The sequence below is a fragment of the Hydractinia symbiolongicarpus genome, chromosome 2, assembly GCF_029227915.1.
Source record: "Hydractinia symbiolongicarpus strain clone_291-10 chromosome 2, HSymV2.1, whole genome shotgun sequence".
Lineage (NCBI taxonomy): Eukaryota > Metazoa > Cnidaria > Hydrozoa > Anthoathecata > Hydractiniidae > Hydractinia > Hydractinia symbiolongicarpus.
This window is the reverse complement of record NC_079876.1, coordinates 5,825,617-5,847,484: the sequence shown is the minus strand read 5'-3', so window position 1 is coordinate 5,847,484 and position 21,868 is coordinate 5,825,617. Positions and strand designations below refer to the sequence as shown.

The window sequence follows — 21,868 nt, the reverse complement described above, 5'->3', positions numbered from 1 at the left end:
TGAACGAGGGTTTGGATCTTAATTTAGGCTTGCCCTTTTACGATAATAAAATTAAAAGGGTGGGATAGCGAAACAATACGCCTTTCTTTGCGTAGCTAATATCCATACTTTTATGATAAATGTTTCAAAGAGAGACACTGAAATTAATGATTCAAAAACTTAATGTTAATTTTTATTAAAATATATATCTAAAACGTTAGTATATTAGAACATACGCAACGTTTATACTAACACTGGTTATTCAGAGAGGATTGCCCTGGGTTCCCTGTACCCTTTTGCTTAAGAGTGAACTATGCCACACTTCTTTAATTAGCGTCAGGGGTTTTTATTGTTTAATGCTGCATGAAAACTTAGCTAAACAGTTTTGCGTTAAAAGCAAAAACCTTTGCTGTCAGAAGGTTTTGTAAGTTGAAATGTCGCTAACATTGGATTCTCATTTTTTGTCACAGTGATATCTATATCCTGTTTTATCGTGCAATCACTTTGTTTGGGTACTATCAGTATGGGCAAAGTTGTTTTTCAATTCGTGTCTAAAAAAATTGGGTGACTATTTGTGTGACTTGTAATTTTTCGAATTAAAATCTCATTGTAAATTTCAACAATACAACTTTGTAGTCAGAAAGTTAAAATGTAGCAAACATGGATAGCTTCATACTTTTTTGTAACTGTGACATCTATATCCTGTTTTGTCGAGCTTTCATTTTATTTGGGTACTATAATTTGTGTGACTTGTAATTTTTTGAATTAAAATTCAATTATAAAATTCAACAACACAAGTTGTTTTAATTTGTACTGACCAGAACTACATGCAACAAAAATCACTTTTTCTGCAGCCGATATCAATTTTCTCGATTTTTTTGCTGACTTTGATTTTCGCGGATGAGATTCTGAGAGATCACGGTCGAGAATATTTCTGACATTGAAGAAGTATGTTTTATATGCGTTAGTTGTTCGCAAATATCTTCTCATCTCAGTTGTGATTGGTTATTTATCTTTTTAAACAGGAAAACTCTGAATCATAAGGAATCATTCTAAAGTGATCCCATTTGAGATGCAAAATTTTGCAAACATTTGTTTTGTGGTTACAAGATATTGACTTCAAACTCTTAAAGCACAGCTCAGTATCACTAAAAAAATACTGGACCTGGTAAATATAGAAAATCGGGGTGTGACGCAAAAATTATTCCAGCTATACTTTTGTTATAAAAAATAAGAAAAATCGGACAAAATGAGTAAAACAAACAAACAAGCATTTATATAAACCAAACAAATAGACAAAATTTACCTTCAAACGAAAAATCTTGTGCCACTGACCTGGTACTTTCAATTTATAAATATTATATATTCAAATAATAATATCGGTTTTATTTAAAAAAAATCCCAAACCAATTTCTTTTTTTTCTTTCTTCAATAAAATCTTGTTTTCGCACAAGACTTCTTTTTTTACAGGAACTAACAGGTGGAAAAAGTTTGTCAAAAAATGATGAATAAATAATAAGATTTGTTTTGTCTTCAATAAGAAAATAGCGCCCGTATAATTCATGTGCACGGTCATACCACAGTGCTATTGCTGCAGATAAATGAGACAAGTAAACGAGACATAGACAGTATTGTGCTAGAGGAAAACAGATTAAAAATTGAAGGTGCTTCTCACACAAATAAAAATATTCCTGCAGTAGGTCACAAAAGTTTTTCTTCGCTTTTTTTATCTCGGTAAGTTCTCATAATAGCTCATAAATAAATTTGTATTTTGTTGGAAATAAATTATCCAATATATATCGCCACTTCAATATCCAATGTAAAGAAAAGTATTCCAAAATGGATAATAAGCATATGCAACATAAACATATGCAACAGTTGCGCATGCGTGTCCATCTGAAAAAATCATGCGAAACAAACATCTTTTGGTTAAAATTTGGCCAAAATTGTTTACCAGAAAACTGTTAATAATAAAATATCAAAAATGTTGATCCAAAGATAAAAACGGCCATTTAGGCCATTGTAGTGTGGCGCGCCTATTGAGCAGGTGGTGGATTTATTAAAATATAAAATTTTGCGAAGCTGAATTTTTACTTTCAAAATGTTTTTAATTGCTACTTCACGTAAACAGGATAAAGAAATCATTTTGTGATTAATTTCACGTGTTAACATAATTTAAACTCGTTCGCCGAATTTTTTTAGAGGTTCGGCAATTTACACCAAACAAAATCGTCGTGCAATAAAGATTTAGGAAAGCTCTAAAACAAAAATATAAACAAATGTCAATAAAAAGCATTTTATTTTGACTCATAGGTAGAATAGTTGAAAGATTCTAAATAAGCTAAAAGATGCTGATAAATGTATTACTAAGCTCTCTCTTAGGCAACCCTCATGAAGTCTGTTGTCTGGATTAATCCACATGTTAAGGCATAAATAACTCTGTGACCCGATGGAGTGCTTAATAAGGGTGGTAAACTTTCAGTTAATTTGTGTACATCTTGAAAATGTTTAATTGTTTAATTATCTCAGAGTTACCAGATTTAGCTCAAAACAGAACCTTTTAAGTCGATACGTCTGTCCAAAACATTATAAAGTGAAGTATGTGTGGCGAATATTGATTGGTTCCTATACACATAATATTTGTCATGTTATGTCGTAGATTATAGTCTGGAAATGCTGGTCAAAAGTTGTCTTCTCTGGTAGTTGTATAAGGAATTGTTAAGGTGTGTGTTGTGAATTATTTTGTGATTAACTTATAATACACATTTTAGTCATCTTATGTGAAACCAGTTGAATGTAGAACTTCGAATCATTGTGCTAGCAAATTAATTCTTATATATTTGATATGGTTGGACTTTTTATTTTAATTAATGTCAATTGCTTTCCATTTTTTATGTTGCGGAGCAACTGCGAATAAACATAAAAAGATGTAAATAAGATTAAATAGCTATAATAAATAGTTTTTATATTACTAAATTCTTAAACTTTATCTTTACTAAAAATTAATAAATTTTGTTCTTAAGTTTTAGTTCTTTACTTAGAGGATAAAGCATTACCTTCAGACATTCCATTAAATTCTTCTTACAAAAATCACGTTTGATTTTCGATGTACATACGACTTGTACATAGGCTTTTTTTCGCGGAACGGAACGGACGGACACAGAAAACCTTATGAGCTGCTTAAAACCGAGGTTTTTAGTACAAGTGGAAAATCAAGAAGATTTTGAGCGTAACATTAATACCACCAAAACAGCTTTTTTTCGCACGTCGGATTGAATTAAAAATTTATACACACACCAATTCAATTATGCTGAATATGATCTTCGTGAGACTTGCGCAAAGTGTGTTTACTTTCCCTATTGAAATGTGCGCAATAATATGAAAATTATTAACAAAACAGTTTCTGTTCTGTTCACTTCCAGATTTTGCGCATTTTGATTTAGAGAGCAGAAGGGTCGACTCCCAGTAGGCGTCTATCTAGTGTTAATCACTATTTGTATGTTAAACAGCTCAATGAGACGCTGCTGTGAAAAATACCTGCCGCGGTTCACACTAGAAGCATCTGACGACAAAACTTTCTTTTTCGTCGCTCCATTGTGCAGAAGATAATGTGGAAGGATGGAGAAAATGTGCAGAGTTGTTGGCGTTCTCTGATCTCAGAATAAATGGCAATTAGCCGCCTAGCCTAAAGACTTCTCGATTATAGTGGTAAAAGTATCGTACGACTGAAAGCTGCTCTATGTCTGCTGGTGTACTTGGAGTGCATGCCTTTTTTCTCTGTCTATACTTCAACATAGAGTTTTTGCAACGCTCAGTTTAATTTTTCATATGTAATAGTGGAAAATCTATAGAGATATTTCTTTTTTGCAGCCTACTTCTGAAATTTTAGCAAACCTCAACTCGCGCATGTTGTGATGTCCTCTGATTTGCTTTCAATTACAATTTTATCTAATTCTCTCTCTTAAGGATCAGATTCTTTACTTGAAGCACTTGAGACAATCGCTGCAAAATCAATCTTTTTAGCTTTGTTTCTCTTAATAATTTGTTTATATATATATATATGTTCTACAATTTCTTTGTTCGCTGCATTTAAAAGTCGTTTAATATTAGATCAGATCAATTAAAATATTTTAGCCGGCATATATAATTTCATGTTTTATACAAACGGCAAAAATGAGCGTTACTGGATGTCCGTTATATTAGTAATAATTACGTATTTTCTGTTCTATAGAGCTTTATAGAGTTTTTACCAGCGTGCTGACAACGTAAATTATCTTATGGAATAAAGTAATTAGCTCTTGTCACTCAGTTCTTAAACAAATCCAAGTTTTTTACAATTCTTAAATTCCTTCCTATATGAAGTGTTGTTACCCCTGACACTTAATATATTTAAATGTTTCAACGTTCGTGATTATGGATTACTGTATATGTTCTAACAAACCCCGAAACATTTATTTATCAGAAATTCAGGGGACGTTTAACAGAGCGTGGCATTTATTCGAGACCGGCGTTTATTTGAGCATTTGCATTAATGTAGTGGCCTGTACAAAGATCATTCGCAAAAAAAGAAGTTCTCGTGAAAATCGGGAAAAAAAAGTTAATAATAAAAATATAGCTAAAATTTATAAAGTGGTAATATGAATTGTAAAATTTTATTTTTATAATATATTTTAGCAGAAAAAAAGCCACGTCAAGTAAGCCGTCAACGCTTCAGTAATCTTTTCGTCCGTTTAGCACAACAAATCCAGACAGAAACAAATGCATCACGTAGCCAACTGCACCAAATATCGGCCACCCAATTGCTGTAAACAACAAGCCACCCAATGTGGGTGCAATAGAACGTACTACGGCGTGTAAAGCTAAAGTTAATCCAAGAGCAGATCCTGTGTCAGTGATTGGAACAACCTTTGTTATGGCTGCTAGTAAAACAATATGTGAAGTTATCGCTCCAATTGATAAAGGGAACAGAAGAAAACAAAAAAAGAAAATGTTATCAGCGACTATGAGAAACATGCATGAAGCTGCGATTAGAAACATAGAGTATTTAATTAATTCGGGATCTTGAAATTTCTTCGTAAGTAACCCGATTAAAACACCTTGCACGAAAATTCCAAGTATTCCAACGTACGCTAATATGGCGCCATTATATTTTGGTCCAAGTTTGAAATAATCCATTATTGCAATCGAAAACATGGAATAGATCAAGCTAAATGGAAATGCTGACATGATTTTTAAGAATAATAAATACTGTATGATTTTGATTTTTAGAATTGAAAATATTTGCGTGATACTGAATGATGACATTGAGAATGGCGGCGGTTCGAGGGATGTTCTGTTTAATTTTTGCTGTAAATTGTCTAACTTCTGGCGTATTGCTTTTGTGTCCTTCGGGATGAAAACAAAAATAATTACCACGCAGACAATATTACCACATGCGGATACCACGGTTGCAGCACGTTCGCTGAAAATGTGAGTGACAATTCCTCCAACGAAGGATCCAGTGACCATTCCTATAAAGACAAAGTTGTATTGTAAATGTATTCAAAGTAGTTTAAATTTGTTTTTTATTTGATGCTAAACATTAAGAAAGAGAGGGCCAGCATCTATTTTAACGAATTGCTTGTTATCCGATTTTTAGCGTGTATAAATGTTAGCAATAAACTGCAGAAAATTATTCGGCAAGATAAAACGCAAATCTATGATCTTTTGATACAGTTGACTCTCTCTAATCCGAATCTCAAGGGGGATAACTTTTTATTCGGATTATAGAGAGATTCGGATAGTAGAAAGTCTCTCTAATTCGAATTTCCAGGTTTTAAGGGTGAAAATTCGGATAAGAGAGAGAAATCGAACTTTTTTGAAAAAATATACCAATTAAAATTTTTAAAAAAATTAAGGTGAGAAATAAAAAGGAATAAGTTTTCTGAACAATTTGATACCTTATTTTTTTTTGAAAAAGTGTTCAATCTTTGTTTGCTTCTTGTTACTAAGATTGTCTAAATCAACGGTCCTATTTACATTTTTCAAAGCAGTTATTACATGAACTCCAAAGTTTCAAAACATGCTGTAAATTACGAAAAACAAAAACATTCGAAAGTTTTAATGGTGTATTTAAACTTAAAAATTCGGATTATAGAGAGAATTCAGCCGAAACAACCTTAAATTATTTCGGATTATAGAGGTTTTCGGATTACAGAGATTGAGATAGTAGAAAGTAAATTATGAGAGTTTCTTAAGAAAAATTGACGGTGACTTTTAATTTGTTCGGATTATAGAAAAATTCGGATAATAGAGATTCGGATTAGAGAGAGTAACTCAATTTTTATGTAATAAAATGTAACGTGTAGGTAGTTTTTATTTCAATAATATCATAGATGTATCTTGTATCAAGCATACAAAAGCGATATTGATTTGTTATTTTTATTGCTTTAAGATGTATGGCGAAATAACGCTTTCAGATGCACGGAAATCACCGTCGTGTTTTCTATTTTATTACACCATTGTTTGTTCTACTTTGTTAGATTACCTTTGTTTTTATAAAAACACACATCTACGAATGGATATTCTAGTTATTTTATTCACAAATATTTTTTTTAAATAAACTACACTTTCCGAAAAATTTACCATGTCAGTCAGATAAAACAGCGTTTTTTGGGAAAGCTATCCTTAATTAAGAATTAGTCTGTCTGGTTACAGTCTTAAAGTTAATTCGCCCGTTCTCCATGTCATCTTTTTTCAAGTTCAAAGATAGAGGGCCTAAGTCTTTAATTTCTAAATGTTCTCTACCATTTGTCTAGCAGTAGCTTCAATGCTCCTTATTACGGTTGATCTGTCGACAATTAAAATCCGGAGCTTCAGAACATATGGGCGTATCCTTCTTAATGGGTAAAGCTGTTAAGACTGCTCAGCCTACAGCAGTTAAGAATCATTCACTATTTTGTGGAGCATCTCGTTCCCTTGATGATTTTACGGTCATTACATCTGCACATAATAATTTCTGATTAAAGTTAAGAGAGTTTGATGATATATAAAGACAAACGTGTTCCTATCAAGAACATATCATCATCTCCATTGTACATTTTCGATGAGTTTCAATAATCATCTGTCTGGGAATACTGCGTATGTGGATTCTTATCATTGAATCTTTTCGTGATTTCACCAAATTTGGTCGAAAGAACTTATTTTATTGTATTACATGATTGTAACGTTTTATATAAATTTTGGTTACAATAAAATTGTACGGGTCTACATTGAAAATAGTAGACGTTCTACAGAAAGCTCTGGAAAAAAAAAGTGTGACGATAATCCTTTCGTATTTATTTTATTTAAAAAATTAAAATTTTTACGTTCTACGTTACTTGCTTAATGAAAAAACACACATATACTAGCATAAAAATTCCGCTAGCAAATATTATAACAATAATGGTTACCTAAGCCATGTGACACACCCAGTTTTCCCAGCATGTTTGCACGATCATCTGGCAAAGTGATGTCAGATATAATCATGTAGGATCCTTGTAAATTATGCATTGCTAAAGCTGGAACACGTGATAAGAACAACATACCAATATTACTTGCAACAGCTAATGTTATATAACTAATAGTGGAGGCTAATTCAGATATCATCATTACTATACGAGTCCCAAATACATCCCCACATCGTCCAAATATAGGCGAGCCTATCAACTGATAAAAAGCAAATGTCGATTCTATATAGCCAAACATCTCTGGACTAACACCTAAACTTCGTGTTAAGTATGGAAAAACACCATTCTGTATCCAGTAAAAGAAAGAAGCGAGAAATGCAATGACATTGATTGTAACTAAAGTAGAAAACGTTCTACGTTTCAATTCTCTCTGCTCTTGCAAAACATCTTCGCTTGGTCCAGGATCTACATTGTCTCCAATATTGTTCACATTAAAATGATCAAAATGAGTACCTTGGAGATCATTACTTATATTTTCAGATTGGTTTATATTTAAATTTTCACTGTTATTGTGAATAGTACTATCACTAGTTGTACAAGTGTCAGGATTTTCTAAATTTTCTTTATTGAAAATCTTATCCTTACTTATTTCACCATGTAATTTAATAGCAAATGTAGGATTGACAAGTACATCGCTTCTATCCTCATTATCATCCTTCTGTTCAACATGCTCCTCATCCCCGACATTAAAATTTGTACTTTCTGGAACATCATTTAAATTATATCGATTAACTGTCAAATCCGTTTTGGTTGTTTCTGGAAGTGGTTCATCCATTATAATAGCAACTACATTCATTAACTATACATTGGAAGCATTTGGTATAAGTCAGTGAAGTTACAATGATGTGTTTATGCTAGATTGGAATTAAAAATAAACCAAAATTAATTGTAAATCTTCTTAACTAAAGTTCGTGAGTGGTTACATAAATGACAGTCTTTTTCTCAGTAATAATAATGCTCAAAACTGGTTTGTTTATGCAAACAATTCTTATTATGCTCAAAATGATTATTTATGCTGAATAAAATTTCATTTCATACATGTTCATTCAAGCATTTTCTTTATGAATAGTGAAAGAAATTTCGATAGGTTTCTTTGAAGTAGAAACGAAACCAAAGTAACAGGGCTGGATCTAATGTACGTCAGAACCAGCAATTGACTGACGTAAACAAGATTTTGAAACCTAAAAAACTGTAAATACGTGGAAAGATAAATTTAACCACCGGCAAAAATTAGTCATGAATTAGTTACATCTTTACAAGATCTTCTCGTTGCCTTCCTACGCCTATAAATAAAATATTAGTGGTGTACTCTGTGTTTTGCTGCAGGTGACCGATTTTACGCCCAAAAGCGGGAATTCTAATATTTTCTTCTCAATTTATATTCAAAACGGCTGATATAGCCATGCTGATTCTGACATTTCTAATTTCAAGGTCAGGCGAAAGCAAGATTATTACTGGCCCAATTTAAACTTGTGCAAACACAAGTGAAACACAAGTGTGTGATATCTTATGTTATTTACAGTGTAAGTTCTTACGCTTATGTTAAAGACGTTCGCAAAGGAATTTTTGGTATGCTTATTTCACCAGTTAAGAAACCTTTGGAACCAGGGCAATAGATAATTCTGTCATCAGAGACGGTACAAAAAAAAACAAAGTTAACAGAAAGTTAAAACCCAAACAGGAATCTTTCAAAACTACAGTGGAATATAAAATACACTGTTTCTAGACTCCTTTCTTATATTTTTAAGATCTCTGTTCCATTTTTTAAATTGATGCAACCAACTGCCTGCACAAATATCATCACAGAATATTGCACAGGACCTGTCAATTATTGGACGTCTCACTTATGCGCAAATAAAACATACGTATCCATGCGATTTATCAACTGAACTGATAAAAATGAACCGTTGTAAAGATTACACAGCTCAATAGCGACATACTATGTTTTCTATTTTTAGTTTGGATAAAAGAAACTTCGATTTCTTAGTAAAGCTTTGGCTATTTCTACACAATTTTTGTACGCGATTACCTAAGTAGCCGGATAATATAGACATGTCAGTTTTAAGTAACCAGAGATATAAGCGCCCTGCTGATGATTGGATCAACGATCCAACGGAGTGGCCAAGTTTGAATCACTACTTGTTAACGACACCTCGTAAGTATAAGTCGTTAGGCTGTAGTTAGAAGTTTATTATCTGGTTTGTTCAAAGTTCTTTTGACCTACCTATATTGTATTCTAGAAAATTAGACGCCTGAGGCTATGGAAAACTATAAAGCCGTGGAAGCTCATAAATTTTTTCCAAGATGGCTGCTAAAAACATGCAAAAGTTACCAGAGCAGTTATTGTGATATGTGATATGAGACCATCATACAGGATTACAGAGTTTTTATTTTAAGATAACAGAACAGCAAGCTGTAATGATAAAACTAGTTTAATGACACATATAGATAAACGTATGGAGGTTACACCGGCCAAAGATCAATATGCATCGCATAATCCCCCTTTGCAAAGAAAGTCTGCAGGAACAAGGTAAATGAATTAACCCTCTTTAAATTACATTGCGAAAACTTAGCAGCGATTACACAACAGCAAAGAACACAACTATGGCATAACAAAGAACGCACACATAACATGATATAAATAAAAAACTATAAAAAGAAGAAGAAGAGTTAAAAGTAGAATTAACAACTCCATATTAACCATGGATTGCGGTTGCACGAAGTGAAAATGTTGGTGGAAAGGCTGGTCACTGTGATTGTATGACATGGTGCGTTCAAATTTCAGAAAAGTTGACTGTCCTTTAGTGTAGCTGTACTTCAGGTGTCTCCATTGACCTGATACGCATGTTTTTCAAGTTGTCGCGAAAAGTTCGCAGATATGTGTTTAGCCACACCTTCGGAAGTTATCTTTTGCTATTAGGTGGCTTAAAAAAAATTTTTTTGCGATTTAAAAAATGGAAAATTAATTTTTGCGTTAAGGGTGCTTAATATGTAATCGCAAGATTAGCTATGAGCATATTTAGCTACTTCACCTCAACAAAAAAATGCTGACACAAGCAGTAACATTTAAGTCAAATTGCATTGCGGTTATATACAATTTATAAACTACAATATAAAAAAAATAACAAGCCAAATTAACACTAGTAATTTTCTAACTGCAACCTCGTCTTCAGCGCTTTATAAACTTTTAAACCTAAAAAACCTTGGAAAAGAGGTTGACCCAACGGATAATCTCATGTTCTCATATCTCTCTATATATATGTATAATGTCATATCTCATGTGTTAGATCAGATGATTGTTATCAAAGTTTTTTCGCACACCGCTGTTGAGTAAAATAGACTAATACTGTAATTTAGGGTAGCTTCTCTACAATAAAAATTAAAAAAAAAAATGTGTTGACAAAACGTCTACACGACTTTTGACGTATTTTCAAAGTCTCACTAAAAATAAAATTTAAGAAATATTAAAACTGGTGAAAAAAACTTTTAGTTAAAATGCGATTTGTAACATTTAAAAAATTATAAACGAATTACTGGCACATATCTGTTCAAATATGATTTTTAAATTTTCGTCTAAAACAATCCAGTCAAACGATTCTTTTTCCTCTCCCTCCTCCACCCTAAACAATATATTGAAACACACTCCATCAGAGGGTTTATTCTTGTTTGGAAGGTGTTCGATTGACAACATACCTAGCCTTTTCAAACGAAATGTTTTCGACGTGAACACACCATTCAGCGAAGCTTCAACTCTTTGCGTCAGTCCCTCCCATGGAAGAATATTTAACGTCTTTACTAACGCCAGACGAATGTTATCCCTCTGCCGCGCGTCAATAATAATAAGTCGTTGTATATGATGCGTATAAGGCGCTTGAATCGGCAACGATTTAATGTGTTGAATTGATTTGTCGGCCGACAACCAGTTTACTGCGTCTTTTATCACGTGCAAAATATCACTGCACCGAAGATCTAGAGCACCGTTTAAGACATCACTGATAGGAAACCATTTTGCTTCAAGCGACTCCTTATCTTGGTCTTCCAATGTTTTTAGTCGACCACCGACTGAATGACCAATGAAATTGTATCGAAACCATCTTCCAAATAAATCATGATCAATGCTAAGCAAGTGGTCAGCCTTACCTTGAATAAAACTTTCTTCGACTAATTCCCTCTCGAAAGCGCTTTCTAAAGTTTCGTTTTTTTCCACTTTGCCAGCCGGTAAATACCATGCCCCATAACACTCCGGTCTGTTTTCACTTACTAACAAAATTTTCTCTTCTTTAATCAAAATGGCGGACACGATATATATTAAGTTCTCTCCATGCACGCATGGTGGGTGATCTTGCAATTTGCTCTCAAAGTTTACACTCCCTGTTTGAAGTTTAAGTATTCCTTGCACGAAATCCGACATTTCACAGTTTTGTACTTTTACTAAAAAAAGTAGTGATAATAATAAGGTATGGTGTCGTATTTCAAACTCGTATACATCATGTTGCTTCTAAGGGAGATTATATACATTAAGGCGGAATATTTTACTGTGAACTTTTAACAAATCAGTACGCAGTCTTTATTGTTTATTCTTAGGGAAAAATGAGTGATGAATATGTTTTTTGTTTCTCGTGGAAATCAAAAAAAATGAAGAACACATTTCGCGGCTAGATCGCCTTTAAATTCTCCATTTACAATTTACTATGTAATAATCCCTTGTTATTCTCTGTAAGCGAACATAAGCATAAAAAATGATCACTAACAAGCAAATGCAAGAAACGATAAACATAAATAACTAACTTAATAGGTAAATAATAAAATAAATAAACAAACAAACAAAAGCATACACCAAGCAAATCTGACACTCTTAATTACGTCAATCAAAAGTTTCTTAGTCGTAGAGGATCAACTAACACCATCAGCGACGGTAAGTCACCGAAACGAAACTTGGCAGATTTGTTTCTCGAAAACGTTGCGCTTTTCTGTATTTTATGTTCTATTAACATATCTTCACAAAAAAAACAATAAAGTATAATTGGTTTCCTATGGTTTCCTTGAAAAAGCTTCATTAAAATCAGAAAAAAACAACCCACGGAAAATTACTGTACTAACATGATTACTTTCCTCCTCAGAGCTCTTTCAAATGCTCCATGATAAGGTTTGGAAACGAGGAAGCCAAAAATATTTTAGATTAACTATATATTAAGAAAAGTTTACAGTCCTTTTATTTTGCCTTTTTTATCTTTAACTTATTAAATGCCAAAAACAAAACTAAGAAAACGGAATATGCAAAAATAAAAACGCAAATTTTCTCTAGCATAGTAACACACCTTCTTACTTTCATAGAGGGCAGTCTGTATCATTTTTTGTGGAAAACCTGCTACGAAACCATTCCACCGATTGCTTATGTGATGCGAAAAAGTATTTGTCAACATGTGTTCAAATGTATTACTGGAGACGTGTGTGAACATTTGAAGAATTATTTTGATACTATGTCAAACAACACTATTAATAAAAACACACTCATACGTCTACCTAGACTAAAATTGGAAATTTCAAAGAAAAGTTTCTTCTTCCATGGTGCCAAATGTTTTAAGGAATTTTATTAATGCCTTGACAAAAATATCTTCCTCTGAATGCTTAATGAAGGATTAATTTTAACGAATTACTTATGCGAGACCTTCTGAGAAATTTTTAAAATATTTTGACACATAGTATATTTAATACTACTAAATGTATCTCTACTAAATGAAGGAAGTTATTAATGATGCTTTTAATTGTTTTTATCAAAACCTTTTTTACCTTTTTAAAATATTTAAGTTATTATTATTTTTTTTTCAGGGCTCAATAAAATAGTTTGTATCTATTTTACTGTATCGATAAATACAAGAATGTCACTTAAAAAGAAAGGAGAATGTTTTACTTGGCTTGTCGAGTGTGTTCTATCCACAACTGGCTCTGACCATGAACTACGAGTTACGGTTAACAGGTTTAGTTTATATCCATCATTAGCTCAGATATTGAGAAAGAAGACAGAAAGGAATGATTAGTCTTCCAACAGTCTTATACCTTTTAATATTCCTTAAAAACAACTCCATATGACCCAAGTGAAGGTTTGTACCCCAAAGTGACTTCCTTAATATTTTCAGATTATGCTTTCAACAAACGATAGTATAGGGCAACAGCTAAATGATTACAAAATGCTTACCAGCCGAAAAATAGTATCAGTAAAAACACTTAAGCATTCAGAGAGAGATATTTTTTTCAAGCATTAATAAAAAAATCTCATGGTTAAGATGCCAGTAGTTACTTCCAACTGGGCATTATGACTGCCCAGTTGGAGTTTGCGGTTTACGTTGTTACGTACTAGCTTGTTGCTTTATCTAAAATATTTTTATACAAGTAACGAAAAAATACTGTCATTAACATGTACCTAGCAGTTACAAAAGTGACATCCAAAAACAATAAAAGGATCAACTCCTGTGATGCCTTCACGTGATTAAACTGAAATCAGCAAGAACACGGTCAGATAAGATTAACAATGCTGCAATGATTCCTGCTGATCCTGAAAATTCATCTTTTAAACTTGACGTAATTTAAATAAAAAACAGAATAAAGTAAAAAATTGAGAAGCCATTTGAACAACATTGCTGTGAAGTCTTATATCTTTCATAAATTTATCTTTCAAAGAACATCTATAATTTAAATACACTAGACTTTCTGAAATAAGTTTAGCTGACCATTATTGCACTTAAAACTTATGATAGCAGTGTTGTCCAAATTCCAACTACAAAAATTGTAAATATTCAAGAAAGTATTAACTGTGCAATTGATAACAGAAAAAATACTTTTACAAAATGTACGAGTAAATCTCTCAAAACTAGAAATTATAAGGACATTTTACATAGTACTCAGCAACAGTTAAAACAAAATAAAAATAACATTAAGATCTAACTCACAAGTACAGAGCCAATTCATCCAACTATAAGTTCGAATTATGGCAATGGTTACAAATGAATGGCTGTCTCTTAGAAAAAATAAAATAACAGGTAGTCGTTAGCCTGCATTACTTGGAATATACGGTAACAAAAAATTTGACACATATTGGAAATTGGTAAAGAAAGATCTACAAGAGAGTGATCTATTATATACAAACTTAAAAAATTTCTTAGATGTCACCATTATGAAGATGAGCTACTTTTAACAACCAAAGTAACTCAGACAATTACCAGTGGATCATCTATCAGAAAAATTTATGGTGCTAGTCCTGATGGACTAACTTTGTTCTGGTTTAATGTTGGAAGTTAAAACAACAGCAACCAATTCAGGAGGTCCTTTAGAGATTATTTGAAAAGGTTCTGGTTACTTCATTCAAACTCAATTACAAATGGAATGCACATCAACTGACTTTTGTATAGTAATGTCTTATCATCCGGAACCAAAGTTTGCAAATTACTTTATGATTAAGAGGTCTGGTTTATGGTCAATAATGAAAAGTGTCACCACACGCATCAAAATATTCCATTTACCCAATGATCCCATAAATAAGAGCGATATTTTTGTAATATTTTTACAGGGTCCCAGGATTATGGTATCTTAAGTCACTTCTTACACATAACGACAGAAAAGTGAAGAAACTTACCTATTTTTACATTTATATAGTTTAAGCAAATACATATATTTATAAATATTTTAACTTTTATAAATATATATAAATAAATATAAATATATATAAATATATATAAATATATAAATATATATATAAATATATATAAATATATAAAAATATATATAAATATGTATAAATATTTTCGTTGTTGTTGCTTATATAAAAGCTTGTATGTGATATTATTTTATTCTTATTAAACTGTTTATTTATATAAATGATAGAAATATCAAGTTTCTATTAAATACTTCATCATTGTTTTGGTTTGTCACACCTCCAACAGAATTAAAATTACTAAAATCCTAATACGCATAGGCTAAAATTATTCGAAGCAGACCTGCCTTGGCAGTATAACGTTTGAAAAAGACTAAATAAGGACGTCTTTAAGACGTTCTGGTATCACGGGAACGTCTCTTAAATCTCTTTAAAACGAAAAAAGGATGACTTCTTTTAGTGATGCGGTAGGAAAAAAGCAATGAGAGCTACAAGAACAGACAAATGAATTATTAAAAAGAGACATTAATTTAATGTCAAATCAATTATAACTAACACCAAGGGCCTAATGTTTTAATAACATGCAGTTAGCATCGAAAATATTGTCTAGCAGCAATGTAACGCTTTCTGGCTAAAGCTGGTTCTTAAATTCTTCTTTTTTTGAAGTTGGTTTTACGCATAATGGTTACTAGTATAAGGCTATTAAATAATATCACAAAGTAGATTTCAAGCTTAAACATGCTGTAAGTCATTAGATAGCTAGCGGTTTTTCCAAAAGCCATAAGGTAGCGTTGTTAAGATGTTCTTATATCATATAATTTAAATCGGCTTAAGATTGTGTAATTTTTATCAAAGCATGAAGTATGTGTTCCCACTTGATTTCCTTACAAAAGCTATTGCGCCTGTCCAGCAGATTTGCTACTTAATGGTTATTTTCCTCTAGCAATTTCAGCGTATGATACACAGAAAAAGGCGCAATGTATCAAATCCTCACCATCCTTATGTTTGCATATCTTGCATATGTAGAGTGTAAGTTTTCAAAGTCTCATCCCTTTTTATCTACCATTATTTTTTCTTATATTTAATATTGTAAGTATTAATGTTTGTATAGTCGCCACAAATGTGTGAGTTCTTTTCTAATGTTATAGGCGATGAAGTTTGCACTGCTGACTGGAATTACAAAGGGGGGAAACTCAATGGTAAGATTACCGCAGTATCTGGCAGATCATTAATGTTTTTTATAACTATTTACAACTTCCTCAATATTATACGTAGGACCAAAAGACTGGTATAAAACTAATCCCCAATGTGCTGGCAGTCTTCAGTCGCCGATAAACATTGACCTTTCACGAACAATTCGAACAAGTAGAAAGAACATAATTTCATTTCACAACTACAACAAGCCACCAAAAACTGGAGAAACTTATACATTTAGTAACAATGGACACACGCTTGTTATTGATATTCCAGAAAGCACTCTCTATTATTTAAAGAAAGGTGGAAATAAATTTGTGCCAATCCAAGCGCATATCCACTTTGGCTCACCTATAAAAAAAGGATCCGAGCATTCGTTAAATAGAAAGTTTTTTCAAGGCGAGGTACGTTAATTTTAAACAGACCAACCAACACGTGTGTTTAAGCGATGTAGCTACAATGTTACTTTTTTTCTTTAGATGCACCTTGTTCATCGAAATGCAAAGTACAGGCTGGCAGAAGTGTCTCAACACAGTGATGGGCTGCTTGTCATAGGAGTGTTTTTGAAACTAACAGTAAGGCGTAACAGTAAGACAATTACGAGAAAAATATTTGTTCAAACATAATAGAATATTTCATTAATTTATTTCAGGTATGGAGAAGGTCGAGTTCAATCTTTTCGCAGTTAGGTGGTCATGCGGGTGAACTTAATCAACAAGGTACTGGCATTTTTAAAATAATTTGACTTCCACCCTATTTGCCATGGACTTTATTGGACCTTGAAAGAGCGGATGGACGGTGCATAAAGTGACCGTTGTCCAAAAGTCCTGAGAGATAAGTAGGTACAGTTAAAGTAGACAAAAAAAAATAATTTAACATATTTCTTTATTGCTGACGTGAGCATTGTTTGGGGAACCTCACTAGAAATTTTAAAATCGGGAAAACTACCATTACCTGTCACAATAGCGTTTGAGAAAGCTCTGGACAATAATATGCCATTTTCGAGCCTCCTTTCCCATACCGAATAGGAAAAACAAAGAGCAATTTAGAATACATAACTTTTGCTCATAGGGAACAGTGTAAAGGTCCCGGCATTTCCTTTGGCTAATTTTATACCATGCCGTGCTAACTTGAAACGTACACCATATGTCAACTACCGTGGCTCGTTGACCACACCACCATGCACTGAGAATGTTGATTGGGTTGTACTTACCAGTCGTGTGCATACAATTAACCTCCGAGATGTAAGCAACTTTCTTCATGTTTTTTTGCAAGTGTAAACTCTCAACCTTTTAAAACTGTACAAAATTAAGCAAAAAGATAACATTTTGATCGCTTTCTTTATTTTTAGCTACGAGCAATTAATAAAGTTCTGGATTGTGAAAATTTACCAATGTACGGAAATTATCGGCCAGTACAAGCAACAAATGGACGGAAGTTGTACGGAGTCAACATGAGACCAAAGCATAAAACAAGAAAATTTTGGTACTAGTAATTACGTATAGTCTCTTCTAGTGTTGTTACAATTCTTAAAAAGAGAATAAATCTTTGTAACGTGAGGTTCTGTTGTGCGAATAATTAAAACTTACGTCGTTGTCCTTGTGGAACGTAAACATCCGGATTTCTCGATTTTTTTAGACCCCCCCAAAAAAAAAAAAAAAAATTGCCACACTTATAGTACGTCACAAAAGGAACAAAATGGCAGGAATAAATTCTTGCTTATATCAGCACTTTGTCGATGACGTCATCAAAAGCTTGAAATATTTTCAAAATACCTCTATATGCTTAAAATTCAATTACTTTAGTTCTAGAGCGAATTCTTACATTCTGTGTAAATTTTCTGAAAGCCAAATAAAATTTCCAGTATATTCCAGTTTTTACATAGTTCGCATGAAAAGTTGCAAAAAATTGCCCGAAAATCCGTCAATAGAGAATCCCCCCAAACCAAATAGGGTTAACATAAATTGATTTCAAAGGGTTTAGGACAAATTTTAAGTTTATATTGACCTCAAAGCTAAAGTGGTGAAAAAAGCTAACATTTACTGGTACTATTTTGATTTTCTACACCATAGCAGCAACTGTTTCAAATTTGATTCTAGTTTAGAAAAACGGGTTTGCAGGGGTTTATAGCATCTTCCAATTTTCGAAGTTTTTTTAATTTCCTATTGCTTATTTCACTCTAGTGAACACCAGCCTGGACACTCACTTAGTTAGTTAATCTTTTGAATACTTTTCGCGCTAGTGCCGATAAGTCGTACATGTAAGAGCGACTTCGAGCGACTTTTTAATTAAATTCGCGATTCTCTTTCAAATATTATTCCCCAAACGCAAAACAGGTGACCAACTGGTAAAGAAATATTGGAAGAAAACATGGTTGTGTAACTTCATTAAATATATACCTATCGACTGTCTTGAGTAAAGCGTTTTAAAGAACTGTACCCCAAACAAACTTTTAACAACTTTGTTTAATTAGTAGTATGTCTGCCATTATGTCTTTGTCGAAATTATGCACAGTGCTTTTGAAAACTGGAATGGCTTTGAATTAATCAAACTCGTCTGTAAACACTCTTATTATTTACAGCGTTTCAGGCGGGAAGGCAACTCGTTTACTTTACAAAAAATATAATTCTTTGTTAATATAAAAAAATACAATTGCTAATTAGCCAGTGAATACCGGTTTTAAACAGTTATATAATACTTTCTGTAGCTGTTTCTTGTCTTTTACCTGCGAAAAATATACTATGGAACTAGACAAATGGCTGCAAAGGAAATGGATGTCGAAGACATAACAATTTCATTACTTTTCTGTTACGTGATAATTACTGGCTTTTCCTTCGGATCTTGCTGGGAACATGGTGATATTTACCTGTTAAACAAAAAAATATTTTTTGTTCAAGCTATATTTTTCACATGATGCGCCACATATTGCGCCACTCTGAACAGGCAAGAAAGATGTGGATCCGATCTGGTTGATTTAAAATGATAGCTAACAGCAACTAGGTATGATTCTAGAAAGTTCCAAACTGAATTTCATTTCATGGCTACTCTGACTTTTCTAAATGTGAGCAACGTCATATTTTCGAAAAGTCGTAATATGCTTAAAACATTGAAATTGAATAATTTGGTAGAGGGCGAATATGAGGAGTTATGGTGGCTATTTAAATTGGTAACGAATTAAAAAAATGTTTTATAAAAAACTAAGATGTTTGTTTCTTTTACACATCGGATAAGCCAGATTTTTTGTATTTTATCGTCAATAAGAAAAAACTCTTTCAAAGGCGCGTAATCTCCTTGTAGGCAACTTTTTTTAGAGGTGCCTATTTTATTATAAAAAGTGAAAGATATACATAAGAAAACATTATCCTGAAAATTTTATTGAAAACTAAAAACCAGAACATGTCCAAATGTTTTATAGAAATAACAAACTCACCCCAATTTCACTTCGCCTACAGAACCGACATTGCATTTCATTATGCGATAATAACCGCACGGCAAAATCAATCACACGGTTGCTGGATTCATGCCATTACAGAAAAAATAATGAATGAGGGAGAGTATCCGTAGCTGTGTTTCCATCGTAATGCTTTTATAAATGCATCCACAAAGTTCAAAACATGATAAATCAGATAAATCAATCGAAGTTTCTGTGTTATTCTTAACTTGGCCACTTCTTGTTGTTGTTTCTGAAGACAACTTCACTTCGCTAGCTGTCTTACTTTTTGATTTTGTTCAAACAGTTAGTCGTTTCCTTATGGGGACAGTATCAGATCTAGACAATTAGAATACATAAATTTTCAGAATTTCTCCTTTCATGCTCTAAATTTAATTATCTCCATAGTGCTTCAACTATCTTCAACTATTACAATGAGCATTCTCCCCCGTTAGGTTTTTGGCTTATAATATGCAGTAATTCCGGCCATGCTAATAAATAAAGAAAGAGCGTGATAAGCATTAATTATCATAATTAATAACCACAAGGCAATGCTGTAATTTCTTCTTTCTGTTTTCTTCTGGTCTCCAAAAACAATGACGAATAGAATAGAAGAAAATTGTATCTAAGTGGAGAAAGTGATACGGATTTTTTTACGCGCGGCCGCTTTTTTAAAGAGAACCAAAATTACTTTCCACTATTTGATGCCATATTTTGCAAAGAAACAACAAGCCAAAAAAACAGCATGGTGAACGATGCCTAGCTCATTTAAAGTTAAGGCCGTTTGTTTTCACACGAACATTTTGCGACGGCCCGCTTATTAGACAAGAATAAGAGATCAACAAGATCGTTAAATATGGCGGCTGGAAAAAACCCCAATAAATTCAAGATATTAAAGTACCATTATTTCCATTTCTAGTTGGTTTTATATCTTCAAATTTTTAGGAAAGCCATAACTCCGTCTGAACTTTGAATTAAATAAATAAAATGTATATGTTAATTATTTTCGATAAGTGTGATTACGCGCCTTTAAGTCTAGGTTCATTTTCTTACTGTATTGTATGCTAAAAATGAACAGTAAATACCCTAACCGCTTAATAGTACACCAAGTGGAGATGAGCCGTAGGACTTTGCACTTATTTTTTTATTTTATTATTTCATTTATTTAAAGTTGGTTTTACATAGTAAATGGTAAATACTAATTTACACCAACTAAAGTAAAAAATAAATAAACAAAAAACACAAAGATGTACCAAACATTAAAAATAAGAGACGAGAATAGCCGACACATGTAGCCTACATGTGCAGATCTGAAAGATTAAGTGAGATAAGTTCCTTTTTAAAACTCTTGATGGAGAGAGAACTCTTCACTCTGTCAGGCAAAGAGTTCCATAACAAACAACTTCGAAACAAAAAAGATCTAGTACCAAAGCGTGTTGAACTTGTGGATGGTAAAAGTAGACTATTTTTGTTGCGCAAATTGTAACTGATACGTCTTATAGCGTAAATAGACTGCATAAATGACGGATTTTTGTCTGTTAATGTTTTATAAATCTCTATGCAGATTATACGTAAATGCAGTTCGTGAATTTGCACACAGTTACAATTTATCAACAAGTCCTGATAACTGGAATGATAGTCTTTTGTTACAGCTCTCAATGCACGTTTGTGTGTTGAAATGATTAATTTATACTGCACAGCACTGCAATACATCCATATAATGGGACAATAGGTAAATATTGATAAAATATAAGAATTAAGCAATAACTTTGATTGTTCAAAACTAATGAATTGTCTTATTCTGTAAAGACATCTGACATTGCTATTTCCTTTTTTACATAGATTAAAGATGTGCTCATTAAAAGTGAGACATCTATCAATAGTAATGCCTAATAATTTTACAGATTTCGATGCGACTAGGAAGTAATTGTTTATTCTTAGCGACAAAGTATCACTGTGTGGACAACCTAAAAACATCATCTGAAACTTTGCTGGATTAGCAACCAATTGGTTGTTTTCAAACCAGGCTAATACGTTATTTAAGTCATGCTGAAGGTCAGCAATGACTTCATTTAATTGAGATCCACAAGTGTAGATTGTATTATCATCCGCAAAGTTGCAGATATCAGT

The 21,868-nt window shown here is 32.6% G+C and overlaps 3 protein-coding genes across 4 annotated transcripts; 1 reads left to right on the top strand and 2 right to left on the bottom strand.

Moving 5' to 3' along the window:
* Positions 1–4,689: 4,689 nt before the first annotated feature.
* LOC130628138 (solute carrier family 22 member 18-like) lies at positions 4,690–5,487 on the bottom strand. Its single transcript, XM_057441429.1, has one exon. It carries the CDS (start codon positions 5,485–5,487, stop codon positions 4,690–4,692), a length of 798 nt encoding a protein of 265 aa, XP_057297412.1.
* Positions 5,488–10,521: 5,034 nt separating this feature from the next.
* LOC130628574 (8-oxo-dGDP phosphatase NUDT18-like) lies at positions 10,522–12,136 on the bottom strand. Its single transcript, XM_057441530.1, has one exon. It carries the CDS (start codon positions 11,875–11,877, stop codon positions 10,978–10,980), a length of 900 nt encoding a protein of 299 aa, XP_057297513.1. The 5' UTR covers positions 11,878–12,136; the 3' UTR covers positions 10,522–10,977.
* A 139-nt stretch (positions 12,137–12,275) lies between these two features.
* Positions 12,276–17,972, top strand: LOC130628561 (carbonic anhydrase 6-like). 2 transcript variants are annotated; one of them, XM_057441509.1, is made up of 8 exons: positions 12,276–12,381; positions 16,058–16,143; positions 16,263–16,313; positions 16,390–16,712; positions 16,788–16,883; positions 16,961–17,027; positions 17,380–17,552; positions 17,660–17,972. In XM_057441509.1, exons 2-8 carry the CDS (start codon positions 16,092–16,094, stop codon positions 17,798–17,800), a joined length of 903 nt encoding a protein of 300 aa, XP_057297492.1. In that variant the 5' UTR covers positions 12,276–12,381; positions 16,058–16,091; the 3' UTR covers positions 17,801–17,972. The 2 variants fall into 2 exon arrangements, with proteins under 2 accessions (XP_057297492.1, XP_057297500.1); XM_057441517.1 differs by lacking the exon at positions 12,276–12,381 and having other exon boundaries at positions 15,315–16,143.
* Positions 17,973–21,868: the final 3,896 nt, after the last annotated feature.